Source organism: Emys orbicularis, chromosome 5 (genome assembly GCF_028017835.1).
Source record: "Emys orbicularis isolate rEmyOrb1 chromosome 5, rEmyOrb1.hap1, whole genome shotgun sequence".
Taxonomy (NCBI): domain Eukaryota; kingdom Metazoa; phylum Chordata; order Testudines; family Emydidae; genus Emys; species Emys orbicularis.
This window is the reverse complement of record NC_088687.1, coordinates 141013874-141036022: the sequence shown is the minus strand read 5'-3', so window position 1 is coordinate 141036022 and position 22149 is coordinate 141013874. Positions and strand designations below refer to the sequence as shown.

General features: G+C 45.0%; 1 protein-coding gene across 1 annotated transcript in view; it reads right to left on the bottom strand.

Annotated features, from left to right (window-relative positions):
• The window catches only part of SFXN5 (sideroflexin 5), a 181564-nt gene that overhangs the window by 56287 nt on the left and 103128 nt on the right, over positions 1 to 22149 (bottom strand). The window contains exon 10 of the mRNA XM_065404998.1: positions 18179 to 18269. Within this exon, the coding sequence (XP_065261070.1) occupies positions 18179 to 18269 (91 nt within the window). The remainder of the gene's footprint in view (positions 1 to 18178; positions 18270 to 22149) is intronic.

Below are 22149 nucleotides of genomic sequence, written 5' to 3'. Positions count from 1 at the left end.
TGCTGGCTTTCCCCATCTGTTAGTCCATTTCTCCCCAAGCACCTTCATGCTATCTCCCACCCCAGGCCTCATGTAGTGGAAAAGTTCCCCCATCTTATCCTCTTTCAAACCCCTCCTTCACTCACCTCTGTCATGACGCCTACAAAACCCGCCCTGCGGACATTGACTAGGTAGCAGAGTTTATTACTTATAGCAATATGCCTGTTTTACGATTACCTTGTCCTGACTTGTCTCTCTCATTCACCTGTAGAGAGCTCTCTGGGATGGGAACTATGGCCCAGATCTTCAAAGGTATTTAGGCTTCATTGATTTCAAAGAAAGTTAGGAGCCTAAATACCTTTGAGGATCTGGGCCTGTCTTTTTATTACATGGGCCAGATCCTCCGCTGGTGTAAATCAGCAGAACTCCACTGACTTCAAGGGAGCTAAGGTGATTTACACCAGGTGAGGATCTGCCCCCTCACCCCTTCCCCCCCCAATTTCTGTACAACACACAGCAGTGAGGCCCTGATGGGTACCCCTGGGCTCTACTAACAAATAGAAACAACTAGTCAATCTGATCACAGCTAAGAGAAGGAGATCAGGCAAAGGACAGCAAAACAGTCTGGTTTTGCAATACTATTCATTTGATGAGCTCCTTCCAAAGGCGTGTTTCGGCAGCTCTTGAAGGGTTATAATGTTTACTAACTAAAGTCAATTCATTTAGTATAACCAACTTTTTTTTCCTTTTCCAGTGGCAGGTGGGCATGCCCTGGTGTAGTGCAGCTCTCTGCAATGAAAGCTGATTTGTGTCAACACACACTGCTTACACTCCAGAACAGGAGAGAAACCGCATGCGGGTGCACACATTTAAGGAGCTGGAGTACTGGTTGGGATTACAATGCACAGTCATGTGGCAGGAGGCCTGAGAACACTCGTGTTGTGTGAGGCAACACACTGAAGGCACCAGGGAATCTCTCACCTTAGGATGGTTAGTTATTATGGGGAAGTGGACCGCCAGAGAGAACCAAATCTCTCCTTCCCTCCCCGCCACAACACACACACACACTCTGCTAGCTACTTCCAAGCGCTAAGCATTCTGCAACTTCTCGAGTCAGGAGTTCCCCTTCTGCCCTGTGTATCTGTGTGTCTCAGGGTTTTCAGGACCATTTGCAATTATGCTATTTAACTTGGTTTTCAGCTTTGAGACTCATCTAGGAAGGAGGAGGCATTACAGGAGGACTGAGGCCAGGGCCCCATGCTTCCAGGTCAACTGGAAGGAGAAGTGGAAGAAGAGGGGGTGGAAAGCAGTTTCTAGACATAGAGCTTTGCTCATAAATCTTCTCCCTCTTTGTTTCCAGGCAGGGGGAGCCATAATGCCAACTGCCGCTAACCGTCCCATGTCATAGTAGGAAAGAAGAGAGACTTAGAATAAGTTTTACTTCCTTTCTGCTACTAGGGTGACCAGATAGCAGGTGGGAAAAATCAGGACAAGGGGTTGAGGGTAATAGGCGCCCATATAAGAAAAACCCCTGAATATCGAGACTGTCCCTGTAAAATCGGGACATCTGGTCACCCTATCTGCTACATATGTTACAAACAAGCCACTGTTATATGCTGGCGAGATTCTAAACATAACCATGCTCAGCCCACCCCTGAAGTCCTCGGTTGGGCAACACTCCCATTAACTTGAATGGAGTTAGCCTGTTCCACTGGGCAGGGCACCAGAATAGATGAAAGGCGCCTTGGGCGCTGTTCCTGGTTCTGCCACTGACTTGCCGTATGACTTTGGGCAAGTGACATCGCTTCTGTATACCTTAGTTTCCCCCTCCGTGAAACAGGGACGCTGATACTCTCCCGGCTTCGTAAAGTGCTTTAAGATCAGGCTTGACATACACAGGTGAGGTAGGGTGGCTGCCTGTGTTGTACCGGTTCTGTGGATAAACAGAGGCACAGTCTCCAGGGTGATAAATGGAGCACCCTTCACCAGCACTAAATGTATATGAAAGTATTTTAAAAGTGAAAATCCAATGTTTGTGGATTACCAGGTACACAGTGGAAGAAGCAAAGGTGGGCAAACTGCTCATTCTGTAAAAGCAAACCAAATCTGCCTTATTGCTATGAGATCGACCTAAGGTATTTCTATGGCCCCTGTAGTATATGAACCCCTCAATCATCTATACAGTATTTAGGGAATCTGGACTAGATTCAAACAGAGAGTCTGATGTGACAGGATTTTCCCAAATTCTAAACAAGTTCCTATCTGTCAATTACTTTGTTGACAATCTTTCATAGACTCATAGACTCATAGACTTTAAGGTCAGAAGGGACCAATATGGTCATCTAGTCTGACCTCCCGCATGATGCAGGCCACAAAAGCTGACCCACCCACAACAGAATCTTCCCGCCTGCGACCCCTGCCCTATGCTGCGGAGGAAGGCGAAAAACCTCCAAGGCCTCTGCCAATCTACCCTGGAGGAAAATTCCTTCCCGACCCTAAATATGGCGATCAGCAGAACCCCGAGCATACAGGCAAGATTCTACAGCCGGACCCTCATTCTACCCGCGATGGCACGTTAATGCCTAATTGACCAAAATCACGTTATCCCATCAAACCATTCCCTCCATAAACTTATCAAGCCTAATCTTGAAGCCAGAGAGGTCCTTCGCCCCCACCGTTTCCCTCGGAAGGCTGTTCCAAAATTTCACCCCTCTGACGGTCAGAAACCTTCGTCTAATTTCAAGCCTAAACTTCCCCACGGCCAGTTTATATCCATTCGTTCTCGTGTCCACATTACTACTAAGCTGAAATAATTCCTCTCCCTCCTTTGTATTAATCCCTTTGATATATTTAAAGAGAGCAATCATATCCCCCCTCAGCCTTCTCTTGGTTAGGCTAAACAAACCGAGCTCCTCGAGTCTCCTTTCATAGGAGAGGTTTTCCATTCCTCGGATCATCCTAGTGGCCCTTCTCTGTACCCGTTCCAGTTTGAGTTCATCCTTTTTAAACATAGGAGACCAGAACTGCACACAGTACTCCAAATGAGGTCTCACCAGCGCCTTGTATAACGGAAGCAGCACCTCCCTGTCCCTACTAGAAATACCTCGCCTAACGCATCCCAAGATCGCATTAGCTTTTTTCACAGCCACGTCACATTGCCGACTCATAGTCATCCTGCGATCAACCAGGACTCCGAGGTCCTTCTCCTCCTCCGTCACTTCCATCCTATGCGTCCCTAACTTATAACTAAAATTCTTGTTAGTCATCCCTAAATGCATCACCTTACACTTCTCACTATTAAATCTCATCCTATTATTGTTACTCCAATTTACAAGGTCATCCAAGTCTCCCTGCAGAATATCCCGATCCTTCTCCGAATTGGCAATACCTCCCAACTTTGTGTCATCCGCAAACTTTATCAGCCCACTCCTGCATTCGGTTCCGAGGTCAGTAACGAATAGATTAAATAAAATCGGACCCAAAACCGAACCTTGAGGAACCCCACTGGTGACCTCCCTCCAACCCGACAGTTCCCCTTTCAGTACTACCCGCTGCAGTCTCCCCTTTAACCAGTTCTTTATCCACCTCTGGATTTTCATATCGATCCCCATCTTTTCTAATTTAACCAGTAATTCCTCGTGCGGCACAGTATCAAACGCTTTACTAAAATCTAGGTAAATTAGATCCACCGCATTTCCTTTATCTAGAAGGTCTGTTACTTTCTCAAAGAAGGAGATCAAGTTGGTTTGGCACGATCTTCCTTTCGTAAACCCATGTTGTAATTTGTCCCAATTGCCATTCACCTCAAGGTCCTTAACTACTTTTTCCTTCAAATTTTTTTCCAGGACCTTGCCTACTACAGAAGTTAAACTAACAGGCCTGTAGTTACCTGGGTCACTTTTTATCCCCTTCTTGAAAATAGGAACCACATTAGCTATTTTCCAGTCCATCGGTACCACCCCCGAGTTTACAGATTTATTAAAAATTATCGCCAAGGGGCTTGCAATTTCTCGCGCGAGCTCCTTCAATATTCTAGGATGAAGATCATCCGGTCCGCCCGATTTAGTCCCATTTAGCTGGTCAAGTTTGGCTTCCACCTCTGATACTTTAATGTCAATCGCCCCTCCTTTATTCCCCTCTGTCCCGCTCCCTCTATTCCTAAGCCCTTCATTAGCCTTGTTAAAGACCGATGCAAAATATTCATTTAGATATTGTGCCATAATAATAACTTTATATGTTCAAAGTACTGGTCAAATATGAAAGATCTAAGATGATCATCCATCATATGCCTTGTCCCTTGCAATTTGTCCTAACTACTTACACTAAACAATGTGTTCCACCTTGAATTTTGCTGTGACACTCGGTGTACCTTTCCCAGACCTGAAAAAGAATTCTGTGTGGCTTGTCTCTCTCCCCAACAGAAAGTTGGTCCAATAAAAGATATTACTTCACCTACTATGCCTCTCTGATTTTATATGAATTTCACATTTACCTATGAGTTGTTAGTCTTTATACATGGTGAATATGTCCTTTTGTTCTGCCTAAATGGAGTTGTTTAAAGAGATTAAATAAAAACAGAAAAACATCCTCGGGGAATTCCTATTTGGGTTAACTAAAAAACCCCCCCCAAAACAAAACAAAAATCCAACTTGGCCATAAATCTTGAAACTTTAAAGGCTTCTTTTTAGGTGAAAAAATCCCGCACTGCATTAGTGCCACTCCAGCGAGCAGAAATAAAATTCCTGAGCTGACTTACAATACACGCCAGCAGCATTAAAGTGCTGTTCTACTCTGAAAGGCGACTAAGTAAACAATGGCATTGTGGGGCTCACTGACTCGTAGTAATTTCTCTATCAAATCTCAGAGCTCTGGGTGGGTGCCCTCCGGTATGAAGTTCAGATAAGACCCAGATCTAGATCAAATCAATCAATGGGCTCAATTTACAAATAAAAAGACATTTTTTGCTAACTGCCAGCCCTGCAAACTCACCCTGGGGTCTGGGGGGATGGCATATGGGAGTCTTTAGTGGGCTTTGGATCAGGCCCTCAGAGGCCAAACTGGTTTCTATCCTTTTTGCACATCATCCCCAGTAATAAAAGTCAAATTCTGCCTCTAGTGACACCTGTGCCACCCCCCAGCTTTACATTATGCCCCCAGCAACAGTGAGGCAACCTCACTGCCCCTGTATAAGCGATTGGCACTTAGGCCTGAACTCAGCTAAACATTTAAACGTGTGCTTAATTTGGGGCCTTAGTAGACAATTCTGCTGATGAAGCACAAGAAGGAATAGAATCCCACTCCCTCTCCCTCAGCTGTGCTGACTCCGCAGGCTACACAGGAACAAAAAGCTTTAACCGCTTACATTTGTCGCTGTAGTAACCACGTATGGCTGATCCGTGTAGGTCACAGTTCTCATCTTCACAGATCAAGCTCATCTGTGGAACGGACCCAAATTTTGGGGGAGTTTGAATTCAAATCCCAGCTAACCCAGACTCCACGTCTCAGGCCAGTTGCTACTTTCCTTTTCAGACTGCGTTTCTTCGCCCACTTAAACACCAAACCCAGATGGATTTTATAGGCAACATTTCTTTCCACTATGACAATACTTCGGAGAGGGAAACGGAGAGAGCAAAACATGGAAAAGGCTACAAAAGGGCTCAAATTCAGACTTGGTGTAAATGCGAGCAGCTCTGAAGACTATGGTGGAGTCGCAGCCACTTACTTCAGAGCTGAATTTGAGTTCTTTTCTCTATTTTTAAATAAATGCCTCATAACCCACACATCCCAAAATTCTACCTCACACATTCACCTGAGGCGAGACATGCATGTAATATAGCGCTAGGTATTTCATGATCATCAAGGTAAAGGGCAGGAAAGCAGAGTTTGTGGCTGGGCTGGTACATTTTCGTGACCATTCTGCAAAGCTGTTTATAACATTAGTTTTGTTTCTTTTAATAAAAGGTTCCTGGAGTCTCTGGAACCCAGCTCTCTCTTCCCACGTTCCATAGCCCGATGAAGTTACACCTGGGATGAATTTGGACCATTGGGTCGGGTTTCTTTTCAGCACCACTCTATGGCCCAGTGACCTGTTCCAGTTCTCTCTTGAAAATGCTAAATTGGAAACAGTGAGATTCAAGAACTTCCCGTTCAACTTTTGCAAGAGAGAGGAAGAAGACGGGCTGTAAATGGCTATCGAAAGAACAACCTGATACATGCATTGCAGGGCTGGGGGAGGAAGGGAGAGTGGAAGTTCAAAATTGCTTCTGTGGGGGACACAAAATACACTGTGATATGCACTAGCAGAGATCTCCACAAGGATGATCGGTCTTTTGTAACCTCAGGGGCATGTTTTTCCTGTAATAACAAGTGGATTAAATTTGCAATCAGCTGCTCACATGAGGAGACAAGAGTCTGGGAACTCCCTGAGGGCAACAGATCCCTCCAGGATCAAACAATATGATCCTGCTAGGAATCCAACAGGCTTCCCTGGTTTGTTATTTATTTCACTCATGCCAAGTTTTGTGACAAGCCGATTTCCTAACCAGACCCATCTCTCGGAGACAGTGATTCTATCAATAAATGTAGCATGCAGTCATTCCACCAGCACAGTGCAGTGGAGAGCAGGAGTAAGGAGACTGGGGTTTCCTTCTCAGCTCTAATACAGGTTCACTGCCTGACCTTGAGCAAGTCACTTAACCTCTCTGTGACTCAGCTTCCCCATTTGTAAAATGAGGATAATGGACTCTATTTCATGTCATGCAGACAATGAAGAGTTCTGGCTGGGGCATGAGCCAATCAATGCACTCCTAGAGTGGAAGTGTACATGGGCAGATGTATTTGTTCATTCTATCCCTATGCATCCAAGGAGTAGAATGTGAAATTCCATTTCCTGTGACATTGCCCTGATTGTCTATATTGTCAGTTGTTTACAGCTCAGTACAGATTTTGCCCTTTTCCTAAGGCAGTGGTAGCTGGGGTGCTTGTGTTGTTTTCAAACAAAGTATTTGTTTGCACAATCAAATGGTGTGTTGGGAAACAAAGACACAGAAAATTCAAATCAAAGCTTTTATCAAGTCAGACTGACAAGAGATAAATTGATATGTATAGAACAGGTGAATCACAACTCCACATAAGAGCATTTCCCCCGTCTAGCGAGAATGTGGGCACGCAGGGCATCACTTACTTCCCTCGCTTCCCTGGACCCAACCCCTGTGACTTCCTGGTTGACTGTACCGGGTCTGTGAACCAGTATGGTCTTCGACTCACTCCTGGTGAAAGTACTCCCCCTATCCTCACATCTGCTGTGCAGTGCACAGCACGCCCTGACAACACAAATGGCATTACATGCATTGACATCCAAATGGTTTGTAGGCAGCGCCAACTTGCTTTTAGTCAGTCAAAGTCATATTCCACCACCTTCCTGCAACTGTTCAGTGTGTAATTAAACCTTCTTCTGCCAGATGCTCTCACATCAGGGTACAGCTTCATAAGCCAGGCAGTGGAGGATAACACAGGTCCCCTAAAGTAACAGTGAATAGAGATACCTCGCTGATAACCATGTTGTTGGGAGGGAAGAAAATCCTTCCTTGTCCAAATTTGAAAACACCCTGGAATTTTTCTCTGGAATACCCTGGTGTCATGCACCCTGCAGTACATCCCGTGTTGATGTACATGAATCGCCTTCTGTGGTCAACCAAGGTCTGCAAAATGAATAAGTAGTATCCTTTCCAGTTGATGTATTCATGTGAACCTTGCGGGGGGCAGACAATGGACATGGACATGTGTGCCATCCATGGCTCCGGGACAGACCTGGAGCCCCTTTCTTCCACAGCCAATAATTATTTTGGGGACATTAGTAATCCTTACCACTTATGGACAAACCACAACAATAACTGGGTCACAAGTCTCCATCACCACAGCACTGACAGCTGATTTGCCAACACCAAACTGGTTAGCCACTGATCCGCAGCAGTCTAAGAATAGGCAGCTTCCAGATGGCAATAACAACCTGCTTCTGGAGTGGTACGGACAGCCTCATATGCATGATCTGGGGCTGAAGGGCCAGGGCAAGCTCCTCACACAGCTCCATGAAGGAGGCCTGTCTCTTGTGGAAAATTTAGAGTCACAGCTGATCACCCCAGGTCTGCAGGACGATGTAGTTTCACCGCTTGATATTTGCGGTCCTGTTCCAGAACTGCCAGTCAGCACAGTGAGATTCCACAGCTATTAAAACCTTTCTCAGCTGTTTCCACTGCTCCTTCTCTGCATGCCTCCTGCATGATCTCCTTAGCAAGGCCTGCCACTGCCTTCTCAAGGCAACAAGCCACTGCCTAAATTTCCTCCACTACATCTCATGCCCTGCATTGGGTCTAGTGTCCCAGAAACGAGAGCTGCATTAATGCCGACAGCTAGAACAGGCCATCGGCATCCTGGGCTGGATCCATGCTTGCTAACAGTTGGAACGCAGGCTGTGAACAGCAGTGTGGAGTGTGCCTATCTGGAAGTGCTTATATTTACTGTGTTGTTGAGCTCAGACTTCTGCACAGGGACCCAGGAAAGACACGTAAGTTCTCCCACAATACGCTGCACAACGATTCATAGAATGACATAGTTTAGTGGAGTACTAAAACACAGGGGATATCCCCCCAGCAATTCTAGTGCCTAACCTGAGTTACTGCAGAACCAGCGTGGACATGATTACACAGGTGTGATTTGAGTGTGGCTTAACTGCTGGACACTCACTCTTAGACTGCTATAATTCCCATACCTGGTTACCTGCAGGTAAACTGCAGTGAAGACATACCCAGTGACTCTGGCCAAAATCTTAATTCCTCGACCTAGGGTGTGAAGTGTACTATTCTGCACAGGATAGTGGCTGCCTTCCACCCTAGAGGTGGATGCATTTTACTGAAGTTCCATCACTTTTGAAAGAGGCTAAGGATGGTAGCAAGAGTAATTCATTTTTATGACAAGAGAATTTCCACATAAACACCCTGAGAAACACAACATGGTTCAGATGCCTGGCTGGTGTAAATCAACACAGCCCCAGTGAAATCAAAGGACCAGATCCCCAGCTGGCAAAAATCAGAGTATTTCCATTGAAGTCAATGGGCCAGACCCCCAGCTGGTGTAAGATGGCGCAGCCCTATTGACATTAGTGGATCTATGCCAATTTACATCAGCTCAGCATCTGGCCCCATGTCTTCACAAGGTTAAATCTAGCTCATTTCTGGAGGCTGGTAGTGAAAGTTAATACGAAGACAGATCTTTAATTAAACAGTTTACCCAGGTCTCCAAACCAATAACTTCCAGCTCTCAAAACAACCAAACAGCAATTAGTGGGAGGCTTCCTGATGTCCTGGCACACAATTAAGCATGACAGTACACAAATAAAATAAGAACTAGAGAATTAATTAAGGGCTAAACAAATTAATTAGGGTCCCCAATCAATTCTGACGCCAGCTTAACCTCTTTTTCCTAACACCTCTGTGTAAAAATAGAACCACCTGGTGGCAGAGATTTTGTAGCATGCAACTCTGATCCAAACCTGGTCTGAGACGTAGCTCTGAAATCTACTCACAATCTTTAATGCCATTTTGAAGCCAAACAAAAAAGGATGGTTAAAATAAAATTTCCCACTAAATACATATCCGAAACAGAAAGAACCGCATGACCATCATGGTAAGGATTTTCATGATAAATAATTATGTAACGCTTCTATAGCATTTTTCACCCCTAGATCTCAAAGTGCCTTTTAAAAGCAAGGGAGTATCATCACCCCCATTTTGCAGATGGGGAAAACTGAGACCTAAAGCAGTCAAGTGGCCTGCCCAAGATTACACAGGGAGTCAGTGGTGGACAACAGACTTTTTAACAACAGTTTTCCAGTGTTCCCATTAGCACTGTGCTTGTGAATGGAAATTACAATTCACTATGCAATCTCCCAGCATTATGTGGGCTCTGCACATGGGGGCCAATGCAAGAGGTGAAGGAGATTGTATAAGATCTATTTATGTGCACACTGAATGAAGCAGATCTCTGCAGACCCTGTTTTGTTTAGGGACTGACCCAAAGGCCATTGAAGTTAATGGAAAAGTTCTTGAGCCCAGATCCTCAAAGATATTTAGGTGTCTAACTCCCACTGAAATCAATAGTGGTTAGGCTCACATCCTCAAAGGTATTTCGGTGCCTAACTCCCACTGACTTAAGTGGGAGTTAGGCACCTAAATACCCTTGAGGATCTGGGCCTAACTGACTTCAATGGGCTTTGAATGAGGCTCTGAATGAAAAGATTATGCAGGACACAGCGTTTAACTGCTGTCTACCAAATAATTCCAGGAGATCATATTGCTTTTGTTTTTAATTTTTATATATATTTAAAATAAACCTAGGACACACTACAAATAACGACGTTAAAGCAAATAAAGAACGGAGCACTCAAAGCCAGGAAATGCCAAAGTTGAGATTAGCCCTACAAACTTAACTCTGCCCCTTTGGGGTGTGCTGTACGATACAATCTAATTACATGGTTACACGCTATTTTTCCTGCAGGACCTCTGCCTCACTCACAGTACAGGCTGGCTGGTGAATCGATTAGGGCTTGGAGCTGAACAGTGTGCAATGGATGAAGAAGGGAGCACACTCTGCACAGTCAAGATAACAACTATTGAACTAACTAACTAACTATTGAACAGCTTCCTCATTCACTGCACACCATCCGACCTGCACACTCAATGAGCACCGAGTGCTTCACTTTCCAACTTTGACATCCTATTCATGTGATCATGTATTTATCTTGCATGGAGACACACACACACGGTTTGGGAGGATGACACTACAGTGCCAGAGGAAAGCAGCATTGTCTGCTGATTAGATCAGAGAACTTTGAGGCAGAAGACCAAGCTTCTGCTGCCACTGACCCACTGTGTGACCTCTCCGTGACTCAGTTTCCCCACCTGTAAAACAAGGATCATGATCACTTTTGTAAAAAGCTTTGAGATCTTTGGAGAAAGATGATGCATCTGTACTAAACATTAATAAGGAGTGTAATATGCGTTAGTCTAACATAACACTTCCCTTTGGGCAGCCCGGTCAAACAAGACATGCTGGCTGATGTCAGAGGAGGCAAGTTAATATGTTCTTTGGATCATAACTAGAGCTGATCAGGAATTTTTAGATGAAACTTTTTTCATTAGAACTGAAACATTTTGTGGAATCATTATCAGTTTTGATGAAAATGTCATTGAGAAAGAGAGAGCCCCCTCCCCAGAAGAGTCAAGGGCCTGATGGTGAAAGCACTCGTCTGGGATGTTCCAACTCATCTCAATGTCAGTGAGTAAAAGATCACATACCTTGTGCAATACTGTGCAGTATTTACCTCCACCCTCATCCTGGTGGACACCACAGCCTGATGAAGCTGCAGCCAGTCCAGGTACAACAGCGCTTTCTTCTCTTATCATTTAACGAGAACTAACAGGAAGTGTGATCACAACCTGCACAGAAATCATCTTGCCTACTTCAGGTGTCCTGTACAACTTAGAGTTCTACTGGATTCATCACACGTGGATACAATGGACTTATGCACACCCAGATACCAAAGTGGCCAGAGAGGACTTCTTTGGCTGGCCAGGAGGCTATGACCTTATCTCTCAGACACAGACATAGCTATTCATGCTTTGTCACATCAAACTAGATTACTGCAACATGTTCTGCCCTCAAGTGACCAAAGAGGACACCTGAAAATTGCATGTGATCCAACACATAGGCCACTATCTTTTTATATGGAGCAGACAGACAAGAGTGTACACCACTACCCCGATATAACGCGACCCGATATAACACGAATTCGGATATAACACGGTAAAGCAGCGCTCCGGGGGGGGACGGGACGGGGGACTGCGCGCTCCGGTGGATCAAAGCAAGTTCGATATAACACGGTTTCACCTATAACACAGTAAGATTTTTTGGCTCCCGAGGACAGCGTTATATCGGGGTAGAGGTGTATAAGATCGTTGCTTTGTGCTCTGCATTAACTAACAATCCAATTCCATATCTTGCACATGCAAGTCCTATCGTTTGCACAATGAAGTGACTGTGCACAAAAGCTGTGTGTGCAAGTAACTTGCATATACAAAGTTGGTGTACACAAATCGAGCCTGGGCTGGGCTGATTGCCCTTTAGAAGTATGGCTTTGTGTTTCACACTGTGCAACCTAGGCAAAGGCAAAAGTGAAATCTTACCAGTCACTATGGCCCAGATCCTAAAAGATATTTAGGCACCTAACTCACATTGAAATCAATGGGAGTTAGGAACCGAAATACCTTTAAGGATCTGGGCTGCTGTGCTTACTTTGCAGTGGTCTGAAGGAGTGATGAAAATTCTTTGAATCAGTCAGCAGCAGAATCAAGCTTGGGCAAAAAAATTTAAAATGAACTGAGCCCTGAAGAGTTAGCACTTTAATGTTCCACTACAGAAATAGAAAAAGGTTCATTAAATGTGTGGAATCGCTTTAATAATCATTATCCGAGTCAGCAATGGCTTATGACTGGTGATTAGTCCTTTAAAATACTCAGGTATAATTTTTTACCCAAGCGATCTAGAAAATGTGGCCATGTAAGACTGATCTGAGGAACGATACCATACATTCAACACTTTTGTCCTACGGTCGGGGGGGGGCGGGGGAGATCTCCTCTTAGAGCATAGAATATTTAAACGATCTACTGTACAATGGTTTCAATTTGCACCCCAAAAACTCACAGTTAGGGGTAGAGTCGTAACAATTATTCACACAGTTCTGGGCTTCTTCAGAAGCAGCTCTTAGAAGTCTGCATTTTTGCAGGAAAAATATTTTCATCCATTTTTATTGTAAAAAAATGGTTCTATTGCTGGTTTAAGGACTTGATTCTGTATCTGATTCAAACCGTGCATCACTAAGGCTTGGTCTACACTAACCCCCCAAATCGAACTAAGGTACGCAACTTCAGCTACGTGAATAACGTAGCTGAAGTTCGAAGTACCTTAGTTCGATCTTACCTCGGTCCACACGCGGCAGGCAGGCTCCCCCGTCGACTCCGCGGTACTCCTCTCGCCGAGCAGGAGTACCGCAGTCGACGGCGAGCACTTCCGGGTTCGACTTATCGCGTCCAGGCAAGACGCGATAAGTCGAACCCAGAAGTTCGATTGCCAGCCGCCGAACTAGCGGCTGGGTATAGACGTACCCTAAGTATCTTAAAAATCTAATGCTTTGGGATTCAGAATTTCTATGTTCAGTCAATATTTATTATTATTTCAACTGCCTTACAATGGAAACCGCACTTAGATAAATGACTGTCCAGTTTCAATGTAGCTTTTGTAAACAGCTTTGCTATGAATTCCTGTGCTGGAATGCTGCTTTGTCACTCCCTATGGCAATTCTCAGTGATTCATAGAAGACGTCCCTCTGCCTTCTATAGCAATAGTGCACTAGGGGGAACTCTATTCTTCTCATTCGCCAGTGCAGGAGGAGCATTACTGATCTGGAAATCTGTGATGCAAGAGAACGATCTGACTCAAGTATTGCTCAGTAAGTTGTGGGTAAGGCTATGTAGAGTAATTCAGCCAACTGTATTCATAACCCCGGCGTGTTCACTTTCCACAAACATTCAAGCTTCACTAGCAGGATCACTTGTGGAAGTGAACATTGAGACTGCATACTCAAATAGCAGCCGGTAGCTAAGTGTGAATTGTATATTTGATTTCAAAATGTGCAATTCCTGACCAAGAATCATTCACTAAAGAAATCAGTGGGTTTTGAATAATGAATACATGAAATTGTTTTAGTGTTGTATGCAGCGTTATTGTAGACGTGTCAGCCCTAGGATATTAGCGAGACAAGGTGGGAGAGGTAATATATTTTATTGGACCTTCAAACAACCCCCAACCTCTCCAAGCTCATCATCAGAAGCAAGCTCCTCACAGACCTGGACACACCAAATCAAAGCAGCACCAGACCCTGCCAGAACAGCAGATGCAGAACCTGCAGACATATCTCCACTGCTACAATGATCAACACCCGCCCCCTCCACCCCCCCACCTTTCAAGATCCATGGCTCCTACACATGCCTATCCCAACATGTGGTGTACCTCATTCAGTGCACTTAAAAGCCCCAATAACAACTACATGGGTGAAATCAGACAGTCTCAAATGAACTCACACAGGAAAATGATAAAAGGCAAAAACACTGTCACCTGTGGGTGGAAATTTTTCACAAAGCAATCACTCCATATCTGGCCTCTCAGCCTCAGAAGAAACCTACACAACACCTTTATAAGATGAGCCTGGGAGCTTAAATTCATAACTTTGCTAGACACTAAAAATCATGACCTGAACAGAGACATTGGATTTATGGCTTATTACAACAACCTGTAACCCACTAACAACCCTTTTTGTCCTATGACTGCAGAGGTGTTGACAGGGCACTTCCCCTTGAATGATCCAGAATATGTGCTAACTCCTTATGCTAAACAATCTATTCCACCTTGCATTTAGCTGTGACCTTTCCCAGACCTGAAGAGCAGCTCTGTGTAGCTCGAAAGCTTGTCTCTCTCAACAACAGAAGTTGGTCCATTAAAAGATATTACCTCACCCACCTTGTCTCTCTAAAATAATTTGAGTAATATACAAAAAACATCAGATACTTTATAATGAATAATTTGCTCAGCTCTAGTCTCCAGCGTGAAAGTTATTCCATGCAGAGGGTCAGCCACTCAGAGGGCCAGATTCTCTGGCAGTATAAAGGAGCTGTAAAGAGCATGTAACTGTAATTAAAGCAGAATCGTTACACTGGGCCTGATTCTGCAAGGTGCTGAGTGACTTGAACTCCCGTTAACTTCCAACAGAAGATGATGACCCCCAGCACTTTATGGAGGGAGCTCACAGGATTGAATCCTTACATGTGGATGTTTAAAGACTAATATTCATGGTCTTTACTTTCAATGCCTTCCACAGGATTGGTCCAACCCACCCAATGGAGCGTCTTACTCTCCAATATCATGACCTCCTACAACAGCTACGTTCCACTGGAATAATTACAGTCGGCTTCAGGAGACTTGTCTACAAAAGGGTGTTACTGCTCGTTAGTTGATTCCCAGTTCACCCAAGAGCAAGACTGGTGAACAGCAGCTCTCTCTTCAGCGGGCCCACAGCTGTGGGACCCGTTTCCAGGAAAGATCACAATGACCACGAATCTCAGAGCCTCCATAACGAACTGCAGAACCCACTTCTCCAAATAACAAACTTCAATACATCAAAGCCACGAAACTCTCCTTGGAGAGGTACAAAGAATGTGGCATACTCCTTTCAGTGTTAGTGAGATGCGCCAACACTAGCTGCAGCACAAATTCCTAGACAGACTAGCTTAGATTAGAGTAGAGAGATGGCAGAGGGGGATACGCTGCAAATGGCTTTTTGAAGGCTGCTTAAGTAATGATGCATGATGAGGGATTTGATAAACAGTTAAAATGTTTGTGGCAGATACACACCACCCCCATATGCATCATTCCTATCACTCAATAAGACAAACAATCAGTTAAAAATACCCACCAATACAGACATCCATAATTGTTTTCGCCTTTTGAGGGTCTGAAATTAGTCACCCTTGCCATGGATGAAAAGGGAAAAATGATAAAAAAAAAGGAAGCCATATAGCAGGGACGGCGATACTGCAGCTCACGAACCACATGTGGCTTTTTTACAGTTAAAGTGCAGCTCGCAGAGCCGCTCCTGCCCCTCCCCCCGCCAACCAGACTTGGGGGGGAGCTTGGGGCTTCTGCCCTGTGGTGAGGAGGTGGGGCTCGGGGCTTCAGCCCTGCAAGGCGCACCAGGAATGGCGCTTCAGCCCCAAGCCCTGGCAGATGTGCCCCAGGGGCAGAAACCCCTAGCCCCACCCTCCCCCCGCTGCAGGGCAGAAGCCCCAATCCCCTGAGCTCCTCCATACTGCCTTGACAACATATCAACTGGTTTTCCAAAGACTTACAACCAGGATGGGGACCCACCAGGCCTCCAGCTCTAGCACTAATTAGCCGTGATACAGTAAGTAGGATGTTAATATTTTAAAAAATGCGTGTGTCAAGGTTGTGCATGTCTGGCGACTCTTGGACTTCTGAAGATTAGCGTATGCAGCTCGGAGGGCCAGTAAGTTTGGCTACTCAGTCTATATGGAGAAAAACAAGAACTTGTGTCCTTTGTAACAGTTTACACAAAGCTTTTCAGGTTTAAAGTGCACTATGAACATTAATCTTCAGAATACCCCTGAGAGGGAGGTAAGTATACTTATTATTTATTATTTTTTGCAGCAATCAGCGTGTGCGAGGCACCTCACAGACCAAATTGACAGCGTCCCTGCCCTGAAGAGATGACTTTCTATATTCCCAATTTACAGACTAGGACGCTATGGCCCAGAAAGGTAAAGGACATCATTTCCAAAACTGGCCCTTGATTCTGGGGACCTGACTTTTTGTGCACCCAGCTTGAGACACCAGGGGCGTGATTTTCAGAAGTACAGATCACGCTCAACTCCAGCTGGAGTCAGGGGGAGCTGCAGATGCTCAGCACTTCTGAAAAGCAGGCCCAAGTGGGGCATGCACAAAAACAGACATCCAAAAGTAGAGGCCACTTGAAAATTAGTATGTAGGTGATTTGCCCAATATCACACAGGGAATCGGTCAGAGCCAGGATTCTAACGTAAGAGTTCCTGGCTCCCAGTCACATGCATAAACTAGAACATCTCACCACCTTTCCCCTCGCTCCCGAGGTGATGCTGGATTTTACGGGCTATGGCTGGCTGACCTCTCTCTCCAATGTAACCAAACAGAACAACCCCATATCTGTGATATTAGTTCTTCAAATAGTTAAAAAAAAACCCAACAATTTAACCTTTTATTTATTTAACCCATTGAGTCCCTAAGTGAAGGTGTCTAAGTCCCATTGACTTTCAGGGGAGTTAGGTCCCTAATCGGCTCAGGTGCTCTTGTACATCTTGGCGGCTATCTGCATCTTTAGGTGCTTAAATACGTTTGTAAATCTGGCCATAATCTGACTTTGCAGCCTGGGATTTTCTGCAACAGCCCCTTTTACTGAATTTACAATAACCAGATCGTGCTGCAAACAGACTATATTAGTCCTTGCATGCACGCATTTTTTCCCCTCTGCTTTTGGAGTAAATTTTAGTGTTCTCAAAAGCAAGAAGCTGATGGCACTGACAGACAGTCAGCAAACCAGATAGTCTCTTCACATAATATTTGTCAGTGCACCTCAGATTTAAACTCCAATGTTCCGGCACTTCTGATTCAGAGCCTCTAGAGGTTGAAGAATGGCACATTGTATGTAGTGGATATTTTAATGTGATTCTGAAACCACCAGGGAGTAGCTTAAGACCACCAAACTCATTTCACTTGGGATCTACACCACGTTTGAACCCAGATCTCCAGAAGCAGGTAGCTACTGTGTTAACACCAAGGTCTTACTACCTTCATTCTGACTGAACACTGATGTCTAATGGGAGAGGCCAACAGCTACTCTGTTATATACTGGAATAGGCCGCTCTTAGCCTAGCAGAGTACCGGAGTACCGCAGTCACTACTTTCAATAACTGCACAGCATGCAAATTCCTGCACTCCAGCCATGGTCCTCAAAACTCACTTCCCGTGTGACTACAAATATGCCCATTTCATCCTGCTAATGGTTTATGTTATGTCTCCAAGATATTGACTAAAACATTTCAGGATAATAACTTCTTGTGAGGTTTCAGAGACGCAGTACTCTGGTGAGTACTTCTTGTTAACTTGGATATAACCAAATCCAACGCCAGCGCCTAGGAGTTAATTCAGCCCAGGCTATGGTTACTACCCAAGGAATGAACAGTCCTCTAAAGAGTGAAGATGAGAAGAGTCAGAACTCATTCTGCACTGGCCAGTCCTCTCTCTGACAGTCTGAGTGGCCCACACAGGTTATTCCCACTGAAACCGTGAATTTCAATCCTCTATTTTATTTAGAATAACAACATCTCAGCCATGGGTTACATCTTGCAGTGCTGCCAGCTTGGTGTTCAGGCCACAGTATAAATCACAAAGGCAGAAGCAACCTGTATGCCTCAACAGCATTAAATCCATACTTAGGGCTATATCACACACATAGAGCATACAGAAGTAGAGCATGTCTTACCTACAGCAGGGAATGGCACAAACCTCTGGATCAGGAGGCGGGTGGCTGGCGTAAACTTGTTTGCTCTCTGAACCAGAACATTAAGGCCCACCTTTAGACAGAGAAATCGAAGAAAGGTAAAAGCATTTAGTTCCAAATAATGGTGCACGCTCTATGTCCTGCAGCAACTAAGGAGTAGAGCTCTTAACTGAGATGAGAGAGGGAGAGACCTTTGCTTCTGAAATCATTCCAAAGCTAAATCCATTCAGGTAACCTTATGTGTAGCCCTTCCATTGCTTCGACGCTCCCCCCATCGGCCCACAATTCCAGCCCTCCACCGCTACCCCCAACGGAAGGATGGGCTCCATTATACTGTTACTCTTCTGGGTTGTTTCTTCACCATTGCCTTTAATGGAGATGTCCCTATATTGCATTTTTTATCCAGTTCGATAGTATTTTCCCAGCCAATCTCACCCCTCCAGCAGGGCCGCCCAGAGGATTCAGGGGGCCTGGGATCTTCGGCGGCGGGGGGCCCTTGCCGCTGAAGACCCGGTGCTTCGGCGGCGGGTCCCCTGGGCAGCCCTGCCCTCCAGCAGAGTTTGGATTGGATTATGGTCTAGCCACGTAGAGGGTATTGTATAACTGTAACGCCAACAGACCCCGGTTGATGAGTCTGTAGCAGACTCATCAATGTCTAGCTGGTCTAGGTGCCACTAGAGGGGGACAGAGTGCCACACCAAGCAGGCATGGGTTCCATAACTATGCTTTTTCACCCATTTCCTCCAGCATTTGAATGAGGCACGGTGCACTGCATTTTTACTACAATACTAAAGTAGCTGCACATGTGTAACCCAAAGCAACAATGTGCGTCTTTGCCCAGCTGCTAGAGGGGGACAAAACCCTACAGTCTTAACAGTTTGGGTTACAGATTAAGGCTGGTCAAAAATTTTCCATCAAAACTTTTTTCTCCCCGACAGAAAATAGGGTTCTCATCTAAACACAATTTTATTGCAGAAAGCACCTCCTTTCCTCAAAAACTTTCTATTTTTCATCAGAGAGGCCTAAAAGGCCCCAAACCAAAAATTTTGGCTGTAACCCAAATGTTTTTGACAGTTTCTGACCGAATGTCTTCACCCGAAAAAGTGCAATGCAAAAAATTTTCAGCCAAAAATGTCTGAAATTTTTTTGGTTTTCAGGGCTTTCAATTTTCTTACCAAATAAATACATACATAACAATAAATTAAAAAAAAATCAAAACTGTCTGTGGTGAAAAAAACCCCAACATTTTCTGACCACGTCAGTTACACATGTACACGCAGTGTCGTTGTCTTTCTTTGGGAAGATGCTGAAAAACACTATTACAGTTTAAACACTGCGTGAGCACAATTAGGATTTTCACACCCTCAGTACTCTTCCAAATCCAAGCAGGTTTCCACTGGGACACTGAATGACACTTCTCCTCCTATGGGGTATTTCCCTGCCAAATCGTCCCTTTCTGCTTTCACTCCCCACCCCACCCACACTTTGGCATTAGTGGCATTCAAAAAGAGTCCTACTATATATATTTTTAAATAATCAGAAAAGTGTTTTTTTCCCCTCCCCTTCTTCATTCTCAAAAATGGCTGAGAAGCATTTGCTCAAACATTCCAAGGCCTGGAAAATTTAAGCCCAAAAGGTGAAAGCTAAGTTGTAAGCTACTGGAAAAATGGGGGTTTAGAAAGGGAATCATAGAATATCTGAGTTAGAAGGGACCTCCGGAGGTCATCTAGTCCAACCTGCTGCTCAAAGCATGACCAATCCCCAGACAGATTTTTGCCCCAGATCCCTAAGTGGCCCCCTCAAGGATTGAACTCACAATGCTGGGTTTAGCAGGCCAATGCTCAAACTACTGAGCTATCCCTCCCCCCCTCAGACAATCCTAACCACGGTTCCTGGTCCCACTATACCTATACCTATACTACAGCTACAGTATTCATACATTTAATTCACTGAATCTGCAGAGATATCATATTTTGTTTCGCTACCGAACTCCTCTGCTTGGAGTTTTTCAGGATTTGAATGCAAAATGCAGGAGCAGCAGCTTTTGAAAAGAGAAAAGGTTGAGCTGAGCCACTGCTGTGAAGTTACTAGTAATAAAAACCATTTTACTTTCAGATTCAATTTGGTGCCACAGATGAACTCACTTTTCCGTCTGTAACACCCACCCTGCTGTGAATATGAAATTAAATGTTGATATAGATTTAAATCCAATCTCCCCAAATTCTCGACGCAAGGTCTAGATTTAAGAAACTAATGAGGGTTTGTTTTTACCGTTTTGAAATTATTTTACCCAATCTGTGAACTCTTTCCCGCAGGTCGCAAAGTGGGACCACCTAAATTGGGAAAGGAGAATGCCCTGTAACACACTGGTATTTTTGATCTCAGATCATTGCAAATAAAAGGGGCACCAGCAAAGACTTGTTAATGGGTTTTAATTGCGAGGGGCTGGCCAGAGGTATTATGTCCAGTGGGCCAAATGCATCACTAAGGTAACTCAATGCTAATGGAGTTACTCCAGGGGTAAGTATAGTTAATTATTGTTATTTATTTGTATTACCATCCAAGATCAGGCCCCATTCTGCAATGGCATAACAAAGAGACAGTCCCTGTACCATAGAGTGTAGTGTTGGCTTAGCAGCTTGAAAATAACATTGCTTTCTCTCTTGGGTCTACATTTGCCTCTGGCAAACTCTATTTTCCCCTCCAATTTTTTTATGGAGGGTCTTTGTCCCACTTCCCTATTGTCAGCATCAACAATGCGGTCAGCTCAGTGCTGAGAGCAGAGTTTGCAGTGCTGTGAGCAGAGTTTGCAGTGTTGCCAGAACTCTGGATTTTACCATGAGTGCCACAACATTTGGTGTTTTTTTTTTAAAGCCCCAGCTCCTGGAGTCAAGGGATTATGTAAGAACCTCAGCTCTCACATAAAAAATATTCTTGCCTTTCTGGTTGCAGAGCAAGGCTTGAAAGCACGACCCTAGTGTAACCTAAAGTCTCAGAAGCCAAAAGACAAATTTAAAAAAAATCTCCCCAAATTATTATTTTTTAAATCTCTCTATTTTTCAGCCAATTGTGATTTTTCTGAGACCTGACGAATGGTTTTGGGGATTGGCAATGCTGAGTTTGTTCAATAAAGGCCCAATCCTTCTCCCCCTCAAATCCATGGGAAAGCTCCCAGTGAGGGCCAGAACTGGGATTTGTGCTCGCTCTGATATCTGTTTCTGAAGTAGTGGAGTAACAATATTAGTGGGTCACCTACCAAGAGGTATTTTTATTTATTTTTCAGTGGTGGATTTTTACAAAGAAAGAGATACTGAGAACCCAGAGAACACTGCCGATCAGACCACAACAGCTCTTCCCTTCTAACTACAAAGGGTTAGGAGGAGACTTACATCGGAGACAGATTACCCAACATCTGCCTGTTGCATGGCTCCTTGCACCTTCCTTTGAAGCATCTGGTGCTAGCCACTGGTGGAGACAAGGAGCCTGGGCTAGATGGACCATGGGTTTGATTCAGTCTGGCAATTCCAATGTTCCAACAATGTAAAGGCTGCATAGGCGCTGACTCCGTGCTTAGTACCCACTGGCAGCCAGCTCCCCCCCCCCCAGTGCCTCCCGCCCTCCTGCTGATCAGCGCTTCTCCCTCCCTGATCAGTTGTTTCGCGGCATGCAGGAGGCTCTGGGAGGGAGGGGAAGGAGTGGGGATAAGGCACGCTGGGGGGAGGGGCGGAGCAGGGGTGGAAAGAGGCGGGACGGAGGTGGAGGCTTGGGGGAAGGGGTTGGGTGGGAGGGAGCCTGTGGCAGAGCGGGGGGTTAAGCACCCCCCGGTCCCGGAGGAAGCCAGCGCCTATGAAAGGCTGAGCTTAATGCTGGCATTTGAACTATCAACCTGCCAGTGTCCACGGAAGGAGATTCAGACCTACGGAAAGGGAACTAAACGAGGTTCGCCTGTCCTT